The 20,359-nt window shown below is 38.2% G+C and overlaps 1 protein-coding gene across 1 annotated transcript; it reads left to right on the top strand.

The window, feature by feature from the left end:
• Nucleotides 1–10,381: 10,381 nt before the first annotated feature.
• LOC113271809 lies at nucleotides 10,382–18,806 on the top strand. Its single transcript, XM_026521733.1, has 2 exons — nucleotides 10,382–10,588; nucleotides 18,345–18,806. Exons 1-2 carry the CDS (start codon nucleotides 10,382–10,384, stop codon nucleotides 18,804–18,806), a joined length of 669 nt encoding a protein of 222 aa, XP_026377518.1.
• The last annotated feature ends 1,553 nt before the right edge of the window (nucleotides 18,807–20,359 follow it).

Consider the following 20,359-nt stretch of genomic DNA (forward strand, 5'->3'; position numbering starts at 1 on the left):
TCAAGTATGGCTCACTAGGCGTCCCAAGCATTATACATAGAAGCCCATGTGCAAAGATCCAAGTCAAGGCAAGGAGGGACCAAATCATCAATGCCACGTCAGCACTAAACCGCCACGTCAATTTTGAATTGTCACGTCAGTATCACACTGTCACATCAGTTTTCCACGTCAGCGTTGCACTGCCACGTCAGCAATGAGTAGCACCACGTCAGCATTAATAACCAACCAGCAGCTGCCATGTCAACTGATGGTCCATTCAGCTAGTATCTGTCAGCAGTTCTGATCTATGTAGAATATTTCGTTATCGTCGTCGTATACCGTTTGCATTTAAGACCGTTAGACGGACGCAAATCTGGTTCGTTTATTTAAAACGCCGTAAGGAAGCCGTTACCGTCACCGTCTATGGCGTCCGCATGACATCATCATCTTGCGTCACGATGACGTCACCTGCACCTGTCATCTTCTCCAGCGACGCTGTTGTCCAGAGGCCACCATCTGCGGCAGCCATTACCGACCGGCGACAGTTGGTCTTGATTCCATGCGTCGTACCAAATTAGAATATTCCTCAGTTGTTTACACCCGCGCGATAACACTGGAGGACATTTACGCCCACCAGGTTGAACCGAGCCGGCTCACCGAGTTCCAGCCGAGTTGAGTCGTTGATTCACTGATGTTTCAACCCATTCTCACTTGGCTTGAAGATTTATCTTCCCCAGTGTGTGGGCTTAGCCAATTGATCTAATTCTTGGGCTTGGTCTTTTGTATCCTTTTGCTTAGTTAATTCCATAACCCAAGAGGAAGTCTCTGAAACATCTAGAAGGGTTTCTGGCCATGTCATGCAGGGAATATTCAGGAATATGCCAGGAGGCATGCATGGCCAGTTAATATGCCAGGAGGCATGCAGGGATAGTTAATGCAATTCATTCCAAGAGGCATGCAGGGCCAGTTAATATGCCAGGAAGCATGCAGGTCCGGTAAATGCAATTCATGCTTATCTCGAAATTAGGGTAAGAGTCTGATTTGCAACTTATAAATTGATGGGTTCACAACCCTAACAGGTATGCAATCTTCCCTACTAAAACTCATGTGAAAAACTCTAGTTAACTTAAGAATCGGAGGGTTTTTTGCAGGTAACCCCCCTCCCCCCCACCAACACTATTTACGAGAAGAAAAAGGTAGCAGTTGGATCAATATCAACATCATCATCAGATTTGTGTTTGGAGGTGAAAATTTTTTACCATACAAACATTGGCGCCGACCAAGGGATTCGAGGAAAGAGATCGTGTTTTTCGAAATCGAGTTATGGCAAAAGTCAGAAAAACTGCACGAAAGATCGTTTCTGCCAGCAATCCTTGACCCTCAGCAACTGAACGAAACGAGTTTCAATCAGCACCCGCAGTTCCTACTGGAAACAGACAGGGTCGAGATCGTGTTCTTGACAGAACCCAGATTTGAATAATCGTGTTCGCGAAATATGACCGATGATCGAAGGCGAAGGAATGAATTTTGAATTCATACTTGATGGAGAAAACCCACGAGTTCGAGAAACCAGAGGGTGTGTATTCGGAAGCCCATCAAGGAGGAATAACGATCGACATGACCTGCGAGATGGACGAACCACGACTCCTAGTACCGAGGAAGAACTGTTGCGTCATCAGCTGAAAGAGGTGGAGAAAGAGAATGTTCTCTTGAGATTAGAACGAGAAAACCAGTGTCAACCAAGGACTGTTAACCTGAAAAAACAGAAGGGTCGGTCTGTATGGGAATTCCTTGGAAGTTGAGTTAGCCCTCGAGATGCAGACCGAAACAGAGAAGTGGTAGCTCTTGATAGACCAGAGAGAAATATGTTGGTCAATGGAGATCTACCTAGACGAATGCGTGCATGAGACCGGTGAGCAGGAATCCGAGCATGGCAAACTACAACTCAGCAGAGTACGGCCAGAACCTTCGCACGTTCAAAACGCCTCAGGAATGACAAAGATGAGGTTCTAGATTGGCACAATGAGAGAGAATTTTCAAATGATTACTCAAAGAGCAACGCAGAACTTTAAGAGAGTCCACTGGAACCCAAAGGAAAAGAGTAAGATCCAAAGTCGATATTCCAGAGACAGTTGATAAGTGCATAATTCATATGATTTTAGTATTCATTCCATACTTGTTTTAGCTATTATTCTTGCATATTTTCGTATTATTACTCTTGTTTTATCTTATTTTCCTCTATTAGGTGAATCATCAAAAAAGGATATACAAAGTACTGAAAATATCTAGGAAGAGAAGTATTCCAAGTATCCAAGTTACCAAGTCCAAGAAAAGTTGAAGAAAAGCGACGAAAAGGAGCAAACCGCTCAAAATCAATAGAAGGGACAAATACCGATCTTATATCATTTATATTAAGGATTTATCATCATCATCTTGAAGAAAATTGAAAGATAAAAAGAATGCAAAAAGAATGACGTCATTCTGAGTTCGGATGAAGAAGTTGTGGCCAAAACAAGCTTTTATTGAATATCGAAGACAGTAAAGTTCGCGGACGGGTTTCATACTTTAATTCCGAAAATTTCTGCTGGAATTTGAATTTCGCGGATTGGGTTTGCGAACTTAGCAAGTGTAAAATGTGTATTAATACCTTAGAAAGCCTAAGGTAACGTTTGGATTCGTTATTTCGTTATTTCGGGTCGGGTTTTTGAACCGAACTAAATACTTGATGGCCAAGCAATGTAAACCTATAAAAATAGGTATTATGCCTTTCACATATCATCGTTAATCTCATATCACAAGTTCTACATCAAAACCTAGGGTTTATCCCTTTAGGGGGAAACCACCATTATTCATCTTCTTTGTAATATGAGTAGCTAAATCCTTTGTTGATTAAGGATGAATTCAATGTTCTAAGCGTGAAGCTTTAATAATAATACAAGTCTATTTGAGAGTTTTTATCATCATCGTTTATCTTTACCATATCTAGGGTTTATGAGTGATTGTTAAATTGATTTGGGATGCATACTAGATTAGTCTATTTATTGTTCTATCGCTAGCAGAAGTTATGAGATAAGTAATCATCGATTAACTCTCTACACAAGTAGAAATCGCGAGACCTTACAAAGGGATTCTGTGGAGCAATCGTGTATGAAGACAACACCAACAAGTAAACCTTGATCTAAGAGTTTAACTACTGGGATCAACCTAAATTCACAAAGCTTAAGGAATTCGATTGGATTACACCTTGAGTGATCTACTGCTTGGTGGTTCGTTGGATAGAATCTGGTAGTCGAGAACTTCCTTATACAGTGGTTGAAGGAGTTTTGGGGATATCACTGATCTATATGTTATTCCACGGTTGGTGATGAATGGTTCTTACGAACAATAGATAAGTATTCCAATCCAATTATCGCTTGGTAACGGCGAAGGATTCCTTAATGATCTCTTTCCTTTATTATTGTCTTTATAATTATCTCACAACCAAAATTCCCTTTGTTGTTTACTTTATCTTGCTATTTTAAATAACCTATCAATTACACAGCTCTGTGGGAATGATCTCTTACTACCGCTATATTACCAGTTAATTAATGGGAAATATATTTATTAATTTGTTGCTATAATGACACACATCAAATTTTGGCGCCGCTGCCGGGGAGCAGTTTTTAATTGATTTGTTAATTTTTTTTAACTTGTTTTTGTTTTTATTTTTAGGTTTTTGTTTTAATTTTGTTTTCCTTGTGATTCGTCATGTTCCCTTACGGAAATAACATGTACGGAGCACAAGATCAGATATATAATTGTGGTAATCAATATGATTTTCAATCTCAATGTTATGATAACTACCGACTATCCTATGAGTATAATCAAAACCAATCTTTTGGCTATGATCAATATCCCACGAAACCTTATGGGTATTCTCATACATGTCAACAACCTTGTGACGGGCATGTAAGTGAACAATCACAAGGATGGGAGGATAGTTATGCTTCTAATCCTATTTCTTCAAGTGTTGCAGAACAAATGTGTACCATAATGGAAGATCTTCATGTGCAAATAGAAAAATATTATGAAGGATTAGAGCAACATCAACAAGGGTTGGACCAACACATTCAAAAGATGGAAGAATTTCAACAACAAAGGGAAGAGTCATATCGATTAATTCAAAGGAATTCAGAGAAATTATACGAATAAATTGCTCAACTCGGTAAAAATGGGAATGAAGAAGAAGTTTGGCCTCAAAGCCGAACCGATTCAGAAACTCCGAAGGACGAGAACAAATATTTTGGAGATGAGCAACCTTTGGAAATTTCTTGTAATAATGATGAAGTTATTCCAACTACGTATATTTATAATGATCATTCACCTATTCAAAAGGAGGAGCCTTGGTATGACCCAGCCATTGTTATGAACGGTGTGACATACTCGAATGCATATCAACATTACAATGAACATCCATATTACAATGTTTTTAGGCCGGTTGATTTGCAAGAAGTAGACTCGATTTTCTCTTTGTCAGAGACTCATACGGAAGACCCTAGTATTTGCACCAATGAACTAGAATTTTTAGGGGAGAATTCCGATGACGAGGCTGTTGAAGAAAATGAGATTGAGAATGAAACCAAATTGATTGATTTTGTGGAAGACCCAATTGAGCTAGATAATAATAGTTCGATAGAGGACCACGATATACTTGAGGTAAATAATTCACTGTTAATTACGAATGAGGATCTGAAACAAGGTTTGTCTAATCCTTTGCATAATTCTATATCTATTGATCCTTTTCTTCTAATCGAAGTAGCTTCTAAAAGAGTTGTTGACCTAACTTTTAAGAAAATACCTCATTTAGGATTGAAGTTGTGTGCTTCTAGAGTTTTATCGGATTATTTTGCTTCTAAGTATCCACCACTTGATGTGTTTGATTCGAGTATTGTGCAGGTTCACCAAGCTGAGGAACCTTTTGAAGTTCCCGAATTTTATGTTCTTTATCCACTTCCAAGTGTAGAAATGACTAAGTGTCGGGGAAACTTCAATAAAGCGATAGCTTCAATATTTATGTTTTGTGCTAATGTTTTTGTGAAGCTATTATTTGAATTGCATATTGTTATTTGGAAGGATTACCAAATTTTCAGATTACTGGTGTACGGAGGATAAAAATAATGTCGGGCTGACGACGTTAAACCAAGCTTTATATGGGAGGAAACCCATCGGTTTTGTATCTCTATCCCTTTTGCTTTTAGTTTTCTTAGTTTTGCATGTCATATATTTCATTCCCATCTTAGATTTTACAATTCATATATCTATAATGGAAGTTTTGACGAATTCTCGTCAGAAAATTCTGACTGAGCACTTGTCACGAAAAGAGCTCTCGAGAATTCATACGGAGTCCGATTTGAGTGGTTAACCCCAACCTTTAAAGAGGACAGACTCACCTTTCGTTTCCAAAAAGAAAATCTGAATTCAGAGTCTGTTAAGTTGGAGCGATAGGCCTGGACATTTGAGTTTCGGTATTTTTCCAGAACTGTTTCAGATTGCATGTCAGTCAGTCTAGAGGCCATAAAAGTCAGACCGTTTATCGAAATACTATTCCTTTTGACACCTTATAGAAAAGACGTGGGCGAACAACTTTAGTTTAGGATTTTTTTCCTAGTTTCCTACCCATCCGTGCAGTTTTTGAGTTTTTCAGGGCTGTTATGTCAGAAATCAGAATTTTCGATTTTGAACATTGAGGACAATGTTGAGTTTAAGTGTGGGGAAGTAGTTAAACATGTTTGTTTTGCATATAAAATAAATAATAATACTCTTTGATTTCTTGCATTCTTGAGACTTCATCTTTTGGATTTAATTATGAGCTAATTAGGATGACAATCTAAACCTTTTAAGGTTGAAACAGTTCTTACGGACAATCCTTAAATATACACATTCATAATTGAATGCGAAACTAAGCTATGGTAGTCGTTTGAAAGATTTATCCTCGCAATTAATTATTACTGAATCACTTTCTTTTTGTTTTTGCAGTTATATGTTTCTCTAAAGTGATTTTGTGGGATCCTGATAGTACCGTGGATGTTGTAGCAAGTTAATCATTAGTTTAGTATTTGAAAGCCCCATAGAGAATTGTCTAACACTCATAAAGGATGAGCCGGAAAAAAAGACAAAAAAAGTAAGAAAGAAAAAAATAAATGAATAAGGCTCCTCTTCATTTACCGACACTAATAAATGATAGGTCTGGAATTGCGGATTAATCATAGTCGATGAAACAAAAACCATATCATCATTATATAGCAAGTCAAAAAGACTATTGATGAGGTTCTTGATACTTGGATAACAGTATGTGTGAAACGTTGTCCCTGTCTCCGTCGCCTAAGCAAGCGTGGAACGCAGGATCCAAGGCAACTATCATGTACTTGATGAAAATAAACATGCGCTTAGAGTATCTAATCATGTGGTCGAGTTAAATGGGTGATTCTCTATCAACTATTGCGCCATAAATATATACCCTTTGACGACATTCATACAAGTATTTTGGGTAACATCTTTCACTTTAGTCAACATTTGCACACTTCACTTTTCTATTTCCATTCTCTTATCTATCCATGTGATTTCAGTATGCGATTTTTGTGGCAAACGCTACAACAAGTACGATGACTATCTTAGTAGAGTTCTGCAATCAGGTTGAATGTCACACGCAAGTAATTACTTATGTGTGATGATTGGAATGTATGTGGGGTGTTTTTAGCTAAAGAACATATGAAGGATAATTATTTAGCTTTCTACTTTGTGTCTATCCTTAGTTGTTCTTCCAAGGCGAGAAATTGGAGTAGGTTTTGTGGGCATACCTCTTGTAAACCCTCACGAGACTATAACTCGTCCACTAGGGACACCTAGGGGTTTAAAGGCCTGTTATTCATGCTAAGAGTAATTGTATCCTCACGACACGTAGTTGTTGTATTTAGGATTAGTTTTATTTAGTTTGATCTAGGAATAACAAAAGCTAAGTGCGGGGGAATCTGATAAGTGCATAATTCATATTATTCTTGCATATTTTCGTATTATTACTCTTGTTTTCTCTTATTTTCCTCTATTATGTGAATCATCCAAAAAAGATCTACAAAGTGCTGAAAAGATATAGGAAGAGAAGTATTCCAAGTATCCAAGTGCCCAAGTCCAAGAGAAGTTGAAGAAAAGCGACGAAAAGGAGCAAAACGCTCAAAATCAAGAGAAGGGCCAAATACCGATCTTAACTCATTCAAATTAAGGATTTCTCATCATCATCTTGAAGATAATTGAAATATAAAAATAATGCAAAAATAATTAGGTTATTTCGAGTTCGGATGAGGAAGTTGTGGCCAAAACAAGCTTTTATTGAATACCGAAGACAGTAAAGTTCGCGGACGGGTTTCATACTTTAATTCCGTAATTTCAGATGTAATTTGAAGTTCGAGGACTGGATTTTCGAACTTAGCAAGTGAAAAACGTGTATTAATACCTGGAAAGCCTAAATGCACGTTTGGATTCGTTATTTCGTTATTTCGGGTCAGGTTCTTGAACCGAACTAAATACTTGATGGCCAAGCAATGTAAACCTATAAAAATAGGTATTAGGCCTTTCACATATCATCGTTAATCCCATATCACAAGTTCTACATCAAAACCTAGGGTTTACCCCTTTAGAGGGAAACCACCATTATTCATCTTCTTTGTAATATGAGTAGCTAAATCCTTTGTTGATTAAGGATGAATTCAATGTTCTAAGCGTGAAGCTTTATTAATAATACAAGTCTATTTGAGAGTTTTTATCATAATCGTTTGTCTTTACCATATCTAGGGTTTATGAGTGATTCTTAAATTGATTTGGGATGCATACTAGATTAGTCTATTGATTATTCTATCGCTAGTAGAAGTTATAAGATAAGTAATCGTCGATTAACTCTCTACACAAGTAGAAATCGCGAGACCTTACTGAGGGATTCTGTGGAGAAATCGTGTGTGAAGACAACACCAGCAAGTAAACCTTGATCTAAGAATTTAACTACTGGGATCAACCTAAATTCACAAAGCTTAAGGCATTCAATTGGATTACACCTTGAGTGATCTGCTACTTGGTGGTTCGTTGGATAAAATATGGTAGTCGAGAACTTTCGTATGCAGTGGTTGAAGGAGTTTTGGGGATAACACTAATCTAGCTGTTATTCCACGGTTGGTGATGAATGGTTCTTACGAACAATAGATAAGTATTCTAATCCTCTTATCGCTTGGTAACGGCGAAGGATTCCTTAATCATCTCCTTTATTTATTATTGTCTTTATAATTATCTCACAACCAAAACCCCCTTTGTTATTTACTTTATCTTGCTATTTCAAATAACCTATCAATTACACAGCTCTCTGTGGGAACGATCTCTTACTACCGCTATATTACCAGTTAATTAATGGGAAATATATTTATTAATTTATTGCGATAACGACACGCATCAACAGTTCCTCTAATGGCGACGGAAACGCAATAGTGGATGCTCGCCTTTGCAAGATGATCGAGAAAGTAATATCGAAAAAGCGCTCCATAGAGGAAAGGATAGACAAATTACATCGAGCCGCATGAGCTCCTTTCAAACTTAATATCATAGAATTCTGGCCGCCAATGATTTTTTAAGTTCCCAAGCTGCCAAAATTCGATGAGATAACAGATGATCCAGATCAGCATGTTTTACACTATAAAACTGCCATGACTCTATGGCAGTTCAGCGATGAGTTGACGTGCAAGATGTTTCCATAGTCACTGTCTGCTGGAGCAATAACGTGGTTCAATCAGCTCCCGGCACAGTCGACCGGGACTTACCGTAAGCTGGTTTACAAATTCTTCTATCACTACAAATATAACAGACATAATCGGAAGGGATGCCACGCATTGTTCCTTCTGGGAATTCGGAAGGATAAAAACATCAAACAGTTTACTCGACGCTTCAATCAAGAGTTGGCGGATGTGGATGGTTCCAATGATCAAGTCTTCATCGCAGCTTATAAACAGGCATACCAGTATGATCAAAGAGGTGTGTATAGTTCCTTGGTCAAGAGACCACCAAAGACTCTGGAAGAACTGTATGATCGAGCAGAAGAATACGCTCGAGTTGAGGATGATTCCAAATATCGAGAGACAAGAGGTTAACATATCGTCCAATCATCCAAATGATGGGAAGAAATACGAGTCTAAGAACCGTTCGAGTGGACAGCATAACGATCGAGGTGAATTTCTAGAGAAAAATCAAGGGGAACGAATGGCAACTGGATATCAGAAACATCATGATATGAAGTTGACACCATTGAACATACGGCTTACAGAGTTGTACGAGAAAATAAGAAAGGATTTGATCCCCCCACGGACTTTTCCAGTAGAGACACGTCATAAACGTGATAAAAGCAAATACTGCAACTATCATAAAGACATTGGTCACAAGACTGAGAATTGTCGCTCCTTACAGATCGAAGTCCACCGAATGATAGACGCTGGAAAGCTACAAGAGTACGTGAAAAAAAGATTTTGGGAAAGGTTCGGGACACTTTGGCACAGTACATGTGATTAATACACATGTTATTAATGTCAGTCATGCCAAGATCCATTCAATGACCAGACGGGCATCAGAAGATGAGACCAGTAGAAAGCTCAGACAACTAAAGGAATGGTACGTGACAAAGATCGAGTTCACTGAAACAGACATGATAAGTGTATATGCTCCTCACAATGATGTTATCGTTACAACAGCTTGGATCGGTATGTTCCGTGTACACCGAATTCTAGTGGATACGGGAAGCTCACTGAGCGTACTGTTTTCGGGAGCCTATTCCTGTACGAATCTCTCACATGACTTGATCGAGGAGGACGAAAATCCAATTATCAGCTTCAGTGGCGAAGTAACAAAGGCGATTAGGAAAGTAAAGATGCTTATAACAGTGGCTGACAAGTCCGTTCTAGGCAGTTTCTTGTTTCTAGATTGTCGAGCTCCCTATAATGCGATCGTAGGACGAGACTGGCTGCATGCGATCAGCGCAATCACATTCTCGTATCATCAATGCCTGAAGTTTATCACCCCTGAAGGGGTCGTGAAGGTTAGAAGCGACTAGATGGTCGCCCACAAGTGTCACGAGAATGTTATGGATAAATATAGGAAATCAGAAGTTAGCGGGCTACATATAACAAAAATAACAATTAAAGAATCCTCTCCCTCTAGAATCATATATGGGAGAGAACGCAACTGAACCCCCAACAATCGATAAATTGATCGAGGTCCAAATTGGGGATGATAAGCACAAAACCACGTTCGTAGGGGAAGATCTACCCGCGCACGAACGTGATGGTTTGATACATTGTTAAGGGCAAACGTTGACGTTTTCGCATGGAGTTTTGCTGAAATGCCTGGGATAGATCCGAACGTAGCCTGCCACAGGCTAAATATCGATGAGAAGTTTCATGCAGTTTATCAGAAAATTAGGAATGTGGAACAAAGCAAAAAAGATGAAGTTGCTTTAGAAGTCGAAAAGCTGTTGGAAGCAGGATTTATTCGTCCGGCACAGTATCCTCGTGGCTGTCCAATGTCATTCTGGTTCCAAAGAAGAATGGTAAATTCGTGTTTGTATCTATTTTACAGATTTGAATAAAGCATGTCCAAGTTATCCGTACCTACTTCCGCAGATAAGAGATTTGGTGGATGCAACCTCAGGGTACGGGAGACTGTCATTCATGGACGGTTTTTCGAGGTATAAGCAAATACCTTTATTCGAGGAAAATCAATAGCATACTTCCTTTGTGACTGACAGAGGAGTTTACTATTATATTGTAATGACGTTCGGGTTAAAGAACGCAGGGGCGACCTACCAACATTTGGTAGACCATATGTTCAAAGAATTGATTGGGAAGACGATGAAAGTATATATCGACGATATGGTAGTAAAATCTGGGCAAAAGGAGTCGCATTTTCTCGATCTGCAGAAGATGTTCGATATCTTGAGGCGATATCGTATTTTTTGAAGCTCAATCCAGGAAAATTTTCATTCGGGTTATCCTCGGAAAGTTCCTTGGATTCTTGATGACGCATAGAGGAATTGAGGCGAATCCGAAACAAATCAGGGCCATCAGAGAGATGCCATCCCCAAGAACGAAGAAGGAGGTCCAGAAACTAACATGACGATTAGCAGCTTTAAATCATTTCATTTCACGCTCGTCGGATCGATTCAAACCATTCTTTGACGTTTTGAAGAAAGCAGTGAATTTTGGTTGGACGGATGAGTGCGAAAGAGCTTTCAATGAAATCAAACAATATTTGTCAACACCCCTGATATTGGTAAATCCAAAGATTGGGAAACCTGTCGGAGTTTATCTGTCTGCAACGGAGAATGTTGTAAGCGCAATGTTGTTTGTTACTGATCCACATGAAAAGCATGTTTACTTCGTCAGTAAATCTTTGACGGGGTGATAGACGCATTTATATGTCTATTTTGTTCTCAATGTTCTCTATTGTTAGACTCGATTAAATACTTATTGTGTTATTTTATGTTTTTGTAGATGTTTTTGAAAAATAAGCTCTTACGGCGAAATTGGCTCGAAAAGTGGTGTTTTACACCCCAGGATAGAGACTAAAAACACCCCAGAAATGCGCCGGAGGAACCCGGAAAAAATGCTGGAAACACCCCAGAAAAACGACTTAAGGCACCCCAAAGGACATGTGTTATTCGGACTCCAACAACGGATAAGGGGCGACCACTGGATAAGGGGTACCTTCTTCACAAATTTTAAAAAAATATTTTGGCGGGAAAAAATTTCTTTTCACGGGCAGATTTTTCAATCGGATTTCGGAAGAGTTTTTGTGCGATTCAATCGCTGAAACTTCACGGGTAGATGTGATATGTCATAGAAAAGCTGGTATGGGTGTTTGTTTCGATCAAATTTGGCTGGATAACTTGGTTTAATCCAAACAGTGAGTTGGAGGATAAACACAAACTTACACGAGTTTAAACGTATACTGCTCGTGATTGGAAGACTTAATCAATATTCTGGAGCGTGAAGAAGGTATACAAGGAAAGAAACACAGCTTAGAACGCGTGAAAACCAAAAAACAGGGAAGAAAATCTTCTCGAAAATATTTTTTATCACCCTAGTAAAGAGAGGATTATCTCGAGTTATGGAGGAGATTTCTTGTGCTCTAGGTGTATAAAAAGGGTCTTGAGTTATAATAGAAGGGGTGTCGAGAGTTTTGGGGGCTGAGGAGAGCCAGAGAAGAAGAAAAAAATCAAGTTACAGAGCTGCCATTTTTCTGCTGCTGCTGAAGAACGCGAAGAACATAAGACCCACACTAAACAGTCTTATTTTGCTACAGTTTCAGAGACTGTCGCCGGACAGTCTTATTTTGCTACAGTTTCAGCGAATGTCGTCCACAGACTTATTTGTTACAGTGACAGCCTAGGGTCGTAGTTCTCTGGTCTGTAACAAATATAATTGTTACAAACCCGGTTTTGAATTATTTCTCCCTTTTCATCATTTATAAACCCATCTTTGAGCATAAATGAAATCAACTTTTGAGCGTGTTTCCAACATGACGAGAGGCTAATTTCTCCCACAACCAAGGTAGTGAGGAAGCTATTTACGCACGAATAATTGGTAATCATTTATTCCCTCTAATTTATAATTTATAATTCAGTCAATCACTGCTTTTGCAGAGTTTTTAATTGTTTACAAAAAAAAATTTCATTAGTTGTGATTCAATTAGATAGGTTATGCTTTGTTTAGATAATCTATGCTTAGGGGATACAATTAATTTTTGAGAATTTTCCAGATTATTTGTGAATTAAGAAATAAGAGTCTTAAAAGATAATTAGAGTTTTGAAATATGTATCATTCAATTTTGCGTCATAGTGAAATCTAGTGTCTTGGTTACCTCTCGCCCACTTTGTTAATATTTTTGTATATAATTTTATTAAATCTTTAAATTTAATCTTCACAAGTCCGAGAGTTTGAACCTCATTACTACAACATCATTCAAAAATAATATCATCTTTGGCGCCGGCGACGCGGATTTGTGCTTAGGTAGAATTTTTAGGTTTTTTTTTTTTCATTTGTTCTTTTTACGTTTCTTTGGGTGTGTCTTTGTATTACAGGTTTGAAGTTGGATACTAAAGACTTGGAATCAAAGCTTAAAGCCAAAAGAGAAGGAAAAAGACAAAGCAAAAAAAAAAAAAGCGCGAAAGAAAAATTAAAAAAAAGAAGAGAGAATTTATTATTTTTTTTAGAGACCTTCTATTTTTTGTAATTATTTTTTTTTATTTCTTTTCTTTTGCACTTTATTTGGACTTTGGATTTGGACAAATTTTTTTTGTACATTAAATATAAAACTGTTTGCAGGGAAGGACGACGATTACAATATCGTCTCGGCCCCTCGGGTTCGCACATGACATAGGAGTCGTGGCCCGAGTCGACTTCAGCGGTTCTGCACCCGTGTGGTACGGGAGGTAAGCTTTCGAAACACCCGCGAATCCCCTGTCAGAGGGTTTATTGTATGCCTTAAGGTGAATATATGCTGAGGATTTGAATACGGTTGTTTTCATTTCCTAGTAAAGGGCAAGGCCTGGCCAAATTAAGATAAGGACTCGGATTTCATCACAGTTTCCTTCTTGCCCGCCTTAGGAAAACGAAACCAAACGCGAACCTAAGCTTAAGATTTTGACTAGAACAAGACCTATAGGGTAACGAGCTTAATAGGAAAGTCGTTCGAAAAATATTGGTTACTCTTTTGAGCATACTTTGAAGTTCATGATGGTTTCTGCGAGTTGAATGCGTGACTGCGCCGCCTTATAATACCGGTGAGACCTTGGGTATCAAAGCTCCTCGCAGCTTCCCTCGTCTCAATTCAACTTACTTATACTCGGATTGATTCCAGAGAGGTTTGCTCAGATTGTAACGAATTCCTTTTCGAAAGATTAGAAGCTGGTCTAGAAACAATCTAAGTGGAGCCATCATGCTTGTTGTTTGCTAGATTTTATAGGTTTGATTCGATCGAGTCAGCCTTGTTTGTTATTATGTAGAATTCCCTTGCGGTTCGGATGTCGAACTGGTATTATAATAGCCAATACAATGAGTATCCGACTGAGCAGCTTGGACATTATCCTTTTTATGATCATAGTGTGAATAGTGATTGGGAACGCGAAACTTTTGAAGGTTATGGTCCATACCTTTGTGATCCCAATTACTATCCATATACCCACAGGTCATACGAGCAAAACAATCCTTCTATTTCTCCAGAAGAGTCTCTAGAGTTTCAATGAGTCAACACGGAAGTTATTTATGAAAGAGACTTATAATATTCTTCTCCCAGAAGAGTCCGTAGAGCGGTCAACTAAGATATCTCTAGAAGAGACCCTCAAACAATTTACTGAGAGTACAAATAGGATTGTGGAAAAACTTGCTCAGGATAGTCTTAATTTCCAGTGTAGTTTTCCCAATACCACCCTCGAAAATAAGGATAGTTTTTATTCACATAATCAAGATGACGAGGTTAGAATTGGTAACACTACTTGTTTTGATGAGGTTCGACCTTTTTCATGTTATTATAATGAGGACTGTGATGAGGATAGTATTGATGAAGAATTTGAAATATATAGGCATAGTGATGAGGAATCTGTTACTCCCATCAACTCTTTAATGATAATATTATTTCTAGTTCAAATCCAAATAATTTTTAATAACTATTCACCTATTCAAAAGGACGAGGATTTGACTAGAGATACCCCCGTTTTAGACGATGTAGTATTTCCTGTTTACAAACCCGATAATGATTTAGAGGAAAGAGTTTACCCTGAGAATACTGTTTTAGAATCTAGCGATTTAGAAACACTAGTCTTAGAAGATGATAAACTCGTAGAAATGAGTGAGGATGAACCCAACATAGAAGAATCAATTGACCATTTCCAGGAATCTGATGACCTAGAAATTAGGGAAGTTGTGACTAGTCTTTATAGAGACACAGAAAACTCTAAGTTTGGGGGTGATTATTATTCTCCGTGTTCTTTAACTCTTAGAAATTTTCCTCGTGTAGGACTTTACATTTATGCCTCAACCATCTTACAAGATTATCTTCATACATGTTTTACCAAACCTAATGATGTCCAGAAAGAAGCTCAGTTGTTAGAAACCCATCCTTTGGTTGATGTGGTTAACCCAGGCTATGATACCAAGATTGACTTTGTTTTCCCACCAAAAAATTTTCTTATAATTGTGGGAACATATGATTTTAAAATGTTTCGGTATTTAAGTTTTGAGACTAAACTTAATTACTTTAGGATATTAGGGTCGAAACATTTTCGTAAGAATGACCATTATTATGGTCAACTTTGTGAGTCAAATCTAATTGACTTAGAGGATCCCCAATTATTCAGGTTGTTGTTATGTGCTTCTAAGTTCTTAATTGAGTTTTTCCAGACTCTAATGCCTGAACTGGATCTTAGCTTTGAGGAAATCCAACCGATGAAAGCTTTTTATTTAGACAATTTTATATAGCATGAACCTGAACCACAACTAGATGTAGTTGTCTTAAGCAAGGGTATTTTCGATATCTTCTTGGTCTGTTGCAGTTTCCTCTTCTTGTGGGTAACACTTTTTGATCCAGATGACCCATAATTATTTCGGCTACTGCTATATGGTTCTACGAGGTGACTAATTCTTCCAATGTCTGGTTGAATACTTTAAACTTAGCACTTCTTGGGAGGTAACCCATGCTCATGCAACGCGATAATATCTTTCCTTGACTCTTTTGCTTCAAGTGGTAACATTTTCTCCTTGTTCATGCTTTTAATTTTATCTTTAGAACATTGAGGACAATGTTAGATTTAAATTTGGGGGTATGGAAGAACTTTTTAGTTGCACTTTTGAAACTTTTAGCATCACATGGTATCCGGTTAGCTAAGTTTACATATTGTTTCTCACCGAAAAGATAGAAATTGGAATGCTAGGGATAACAACCTTTTGAGACATTAGAGAAAAAGACATTGAGATCCTTGAAATTCAGGAGAGAACTTGTTCCTTTTAGAGGGTAACCGTGATTGACCTAACCATACATGATGGAAAGGCAAGTAGGTCAGGAAATGCCAGAAAGACAAACCAACCTCACAATGTAGTCTTAGTTACTGGATTGTGACTCTCTCTCAGTAGAAACTTATCATCATCAACAAGCGGAGCGACATCAAAATCTATGAAGAAAGTTGAAGACGTTTTAGGTTTAGAAGCAACAATAGAAGAAAATAATTCAAAAATCAAAGTTGAAGTTATAAGAGCAAATGATATAAGTTGTTAGAATCCATGATACCAAGACATCACAAGTTGCGAAGATCCAAGTTTTGAAAGTCCTTCTCTCATGGCCATGTAAATTGTTGTCTTGTAATTTTTGTTTCCAAAAAAAAAAATGAAAAAAAATGAAAAAAATGAAAAAAGAAAAAAATCATCGTTACGTTTTGTTCAATAAGGCCAAAGGGAAGTAGAAATTTATAAGTCAAGGAAAAAATCGAAGAGAAGAGTTAATTGTCAAGGTTCTATGAGGTTCGATATTTTATCATCAACAGTTGAAGACCGAAGAAGACGTTGTTTCTACTGAGCACTATGAGAGAGTCTAAGAAAGATACATTTGGTTGCTTTGTTAGTCCGCTTTCAATCTTGCACAAGATCTTTCTAGCACTGGTTTAACTCATCACACGTAATTAGTCCAGCTGTGTAGCAGATGTCCCTCTCATCTTTATCTCTCTCCTAATCTTATATAGCAGTAAAGCAGCGGACGCATCTTACAATGTTTATCTAGCTGTGTAGCTGATATCTCTTTATCTAGAAGTGTTGCGGATGTGTCTCCCCTTTTCTTCAGTCAGCTTTAGAGCTGACACCTTTAATTTCTCTGGCATTCTAGTTACTTGGAGATAGGTTGAGAATATGTATGTCCTCATAGCTCTTTGGATACTTGTGACCAATTAGAAGTAATGGTTTTGTGGGTACACCTCTGGTAACCCTCCCGAGACTAGCAAATAATAAGTTTGGGGGTATTTGATAGACGCATTTATGTGTCTATTTTGTTCTCAATGTTCTGTATTGTTAGACTCGATTAAATACTTATTGTGTTATTTTATGTTTTTGTAGATGTTTTTGGAAAAATAAGCTCTTGCGGCGAAATTGGCTCGAAAAGTGGTGTTTTACACCACATGATAGAAACTAAAAACACCCGAGAAATGCGCCGGAGGAACCCAGAAAAAATGCTGGAAACACCCCAGAAAAATGACTTAAGGCACCCCAAAGGACGTGTGTTATTCGGACTCCAGCAACGGATAAGGGGTGAGCTTCTTCTCAAATTCAAAAAAAATATTTTGGCGGGAAAATATTTCTTTTCACAGGCAGATTTTTCGATCGGATTTTGGAGGAGTTTTTGTACGATTCAATCGCTGAAACTTCATGGGTAGATGTGATATGTCATAGAAAAAATGGTATGGGTATTTGTTTCGATCAAATTTGGCTGGATAACTTGGTTTAATCCAAACAGTGAGTTGGAGGATAAACACAAACTTACACGAGTTAAATGTGTACTGCTCGTGATTGGAAGACTTAATCAATATTATGGAGCGTGAAGAAGGTATAAAAGGAATAAACACAGCTGAGAACGCGTGAAAATCATAAAACAGGGAAGAAAATCTTCCCGAAAATATTTGAGCATCATTTGTAAACCCATCTTTGAGCATAAATGAAATCAACTTTTGAGCGTGTTTCCAACATGACGAGAGGCTAATTTCTCCCACAACCAAGGAAGTGAGGAAGCTATTTACGCATGAATAATTGGTAATCATTTATTCTCTCTAATTTATAATTTATAATTCACTCAATCACTGCTTTTGCAGAGTTTTTAATTGTTTGCAAAAAAATTCTTCATTAGATGTGATTCAATTAGATAGGTTATGCTTTGTTTTGATAATCTATGCTTAGGGGATACAATTAATTTTTGAGAATTTTCCAGATTATTTGTGAATTAAGAAATAAGAGTCTTAAAAGATAATTAGAGTTTTGAAATATGTATCATTCAATTTTGCGTCATAGTGGAATCTAGTGTCTTGGTTACCTCTCGCCCACTTTGTTAATATTTTTGTATATAATTTTATTAAATCTTTAAATTTAATCTTCACAAGTCCGAGAGTTTGAACCTCATTACTACAACATCATTCAAAAATAATATCACGGGGGAGGAAATATGGTACAATTTTTTTTGAAAAGATAGCACTTGCACTGTTGCATGCATCTCGTCGCCTCAAATCGTATTTCTAAGGAAGACGGATCGTAGTCTACTTTGAATATCCACTGAAGAGAATCCTGGAACGTGCTGATGATTCCAGCCGACTAGCCACATGGTCTAATTTTCTGGGAGCGTATGAAATCAAGTACGAAACCATAACTATAGAGAAGGGGCATGCTCTGGCTGCACTGTTAGCAGATTTTCTTGTGGACGACATAGAAACGGTTACCGAAGAAGAAGATGAGTTGTTGAACAAACCCATAGATCCAACCACTAATCATACTGGGGGAGAGTCTGCAATGGAGTTTGATACACCTGAGACACTATGGACTGTGTTTTCTGATGGGTCATCAAATGTTAGTGGAGCAGGAGTTGGATGTGTCATCCTTACTCCTGAAGGTTCAAGGATCAAGAAAGCGACCAGATTAGGCTTCCGAGCATCAAACAATGAAGCTGAATATGAAGCATCAATTATCGATTTAATGCATGCAGATATTCAATTATTGAGGGATAGTTATACCGCAAACCTTTAACTTTGGAGCCATTTTTGCGATGCATATCAAACGAGGAAAGACAACAGATATTGGCAGAGGCTCATGAAGGAATATGTGGCAACCATTCTGGAGGGCGCAGTCTCGCGCACAAGATACTTACCCAGGGGTACTTCTGGCCATGCATGCAGAAAAATGTTAAAGAATACGCGGAGAAATGTATGCGATGCCAAGAACACGCTCCAATTCCTAAAAGGCCCGCAAATGAATTGCATCCAGTTTTTAGTCCCTGGCCGTTCGATAAGTGGGGACTAGACGTCGTCGGACTACTCCCCGGAGCTCCTGGAGGAGTGAAATATGTACTGGTCAGAACTGATTATTTTAAAAAATGGGTTGAGGCAATGACATTGGTACATGTTACCAGATACGACGTAAAAAGGTTCATATGGGAGAACATCGTCTGCAGATTTAGAATCCCACACGAGTTGGTGTCAGACAATGGAAAGCAGTTCGATTCCGGAATGATCAAAGAATTTTGCGAGAACCTGAACATTCGCCACAACTTTTCTGCTCCGTATTTCTCAAAGCAATGGGCATGCAGAAACAACAAATCGTGTTATTATGGACAATCTCAAGAAAAGGCGAAGGGAAAATGGAGTTTCCCAGAAGTCTTGTGGTCTTATCGACCGACCCCAAAAAGATCCACTGGAGTTTCCCCATTCACACCGGCCTATAGAACAGAGGCAGTCATACCCACTGAGGTACACCTTAATACTATCAAGACTCGTGTTGTCGAATCTGAAAGCAACGACAATATAATGGCTTTAAATAAAGAGCTGCTGGAAGAACAAAGAGAAACATCCTTGCAGCAGTTAGTTCGATATCAGCAGACAATCAATCTGAGCTATGATCGTAAAGTCAAAGAACGGTCATTCAACCCAGGGGAGTATGTGTCGAAGAAAATTAGAGCAGCCACAATAGAGCCAAACTGCGGAAAGCTCGGAGCAAATTGGGAAGGTCCGTACATAGTAGACAAGCCCGCATCTCGTGGCTCCTACTACCTAAAGAACCTCGATGGTACTCAAGATTCAAAACCATGGAATCCATGGAATTCGTTCCACTGGAAGAATTTTTATCATTAGCTAAATTCGCATAGGAGTAGTTGCGTTCAAATCCTGTTTTGTTGCACTCTTTTTCCTTTATGATGGTTTTATCCCACTAGGTTTTCCACGCAAAGGTTTTAACAAGGCTTTGTTGTTGGGAAGTAGGTATTGATCATGTTATTCATATTCAAATATTTAATTCAATATTATTTTGGTTTTCCACATTCTATCAAAATTGGTCGTGTTTAATTATAAGCTGCTGGTGATGGTTCGAATCCGCAGTAGGTCCTAAATGACAAAGCAATACAATTGGAGTTAGCTGTCAGCAACATCTCCAACACCTCGCAGATAGGATGAATGCACAGTTCGAGCATTTTTACCCTATTCCAAGCATATCCCTATCGTATGGGACGACAACAAATATTGCGAACATTTTATCCTATCCAGGCATGAGAAAATGTTCACATCTCAACTATGAGCGCATCCTGAATA

This window comes from Papaver somniferum, chromosome 4 (genome assembly GCF_003573695.1).
Source record: "Papaver somniferum cultivar HN1 chromosome 4, ASM357369v1, whole genome shotgun sequence".
In the NCBI taxonomy this organism is placed as follows: Eukaryota; Viridiplantae; Streptophyta; class Magnoliopsida; order Ranunculales; family Papaveraceae; genus Papaver; species Papaver somniferum.

What these genes read in the sequence shown, in the direction of transcription:
- LOC113271809 (XM_026521733.1), top strand. Translation starts at nt 10,382, where the DNA reads ATGCCTGGGATAGATCCGAACGTAGCCTGCCACAGGCTAAATATCGAT. An exon ending in TCTGGTTCCAAAGAAGAATG is followed by an intron (nt 10,589 to 18,344) that starts GTAAATTCGTGT and finishes TATCCACTGAAG; the next exon opens with AGAATCCTGGAACGTGCTGA.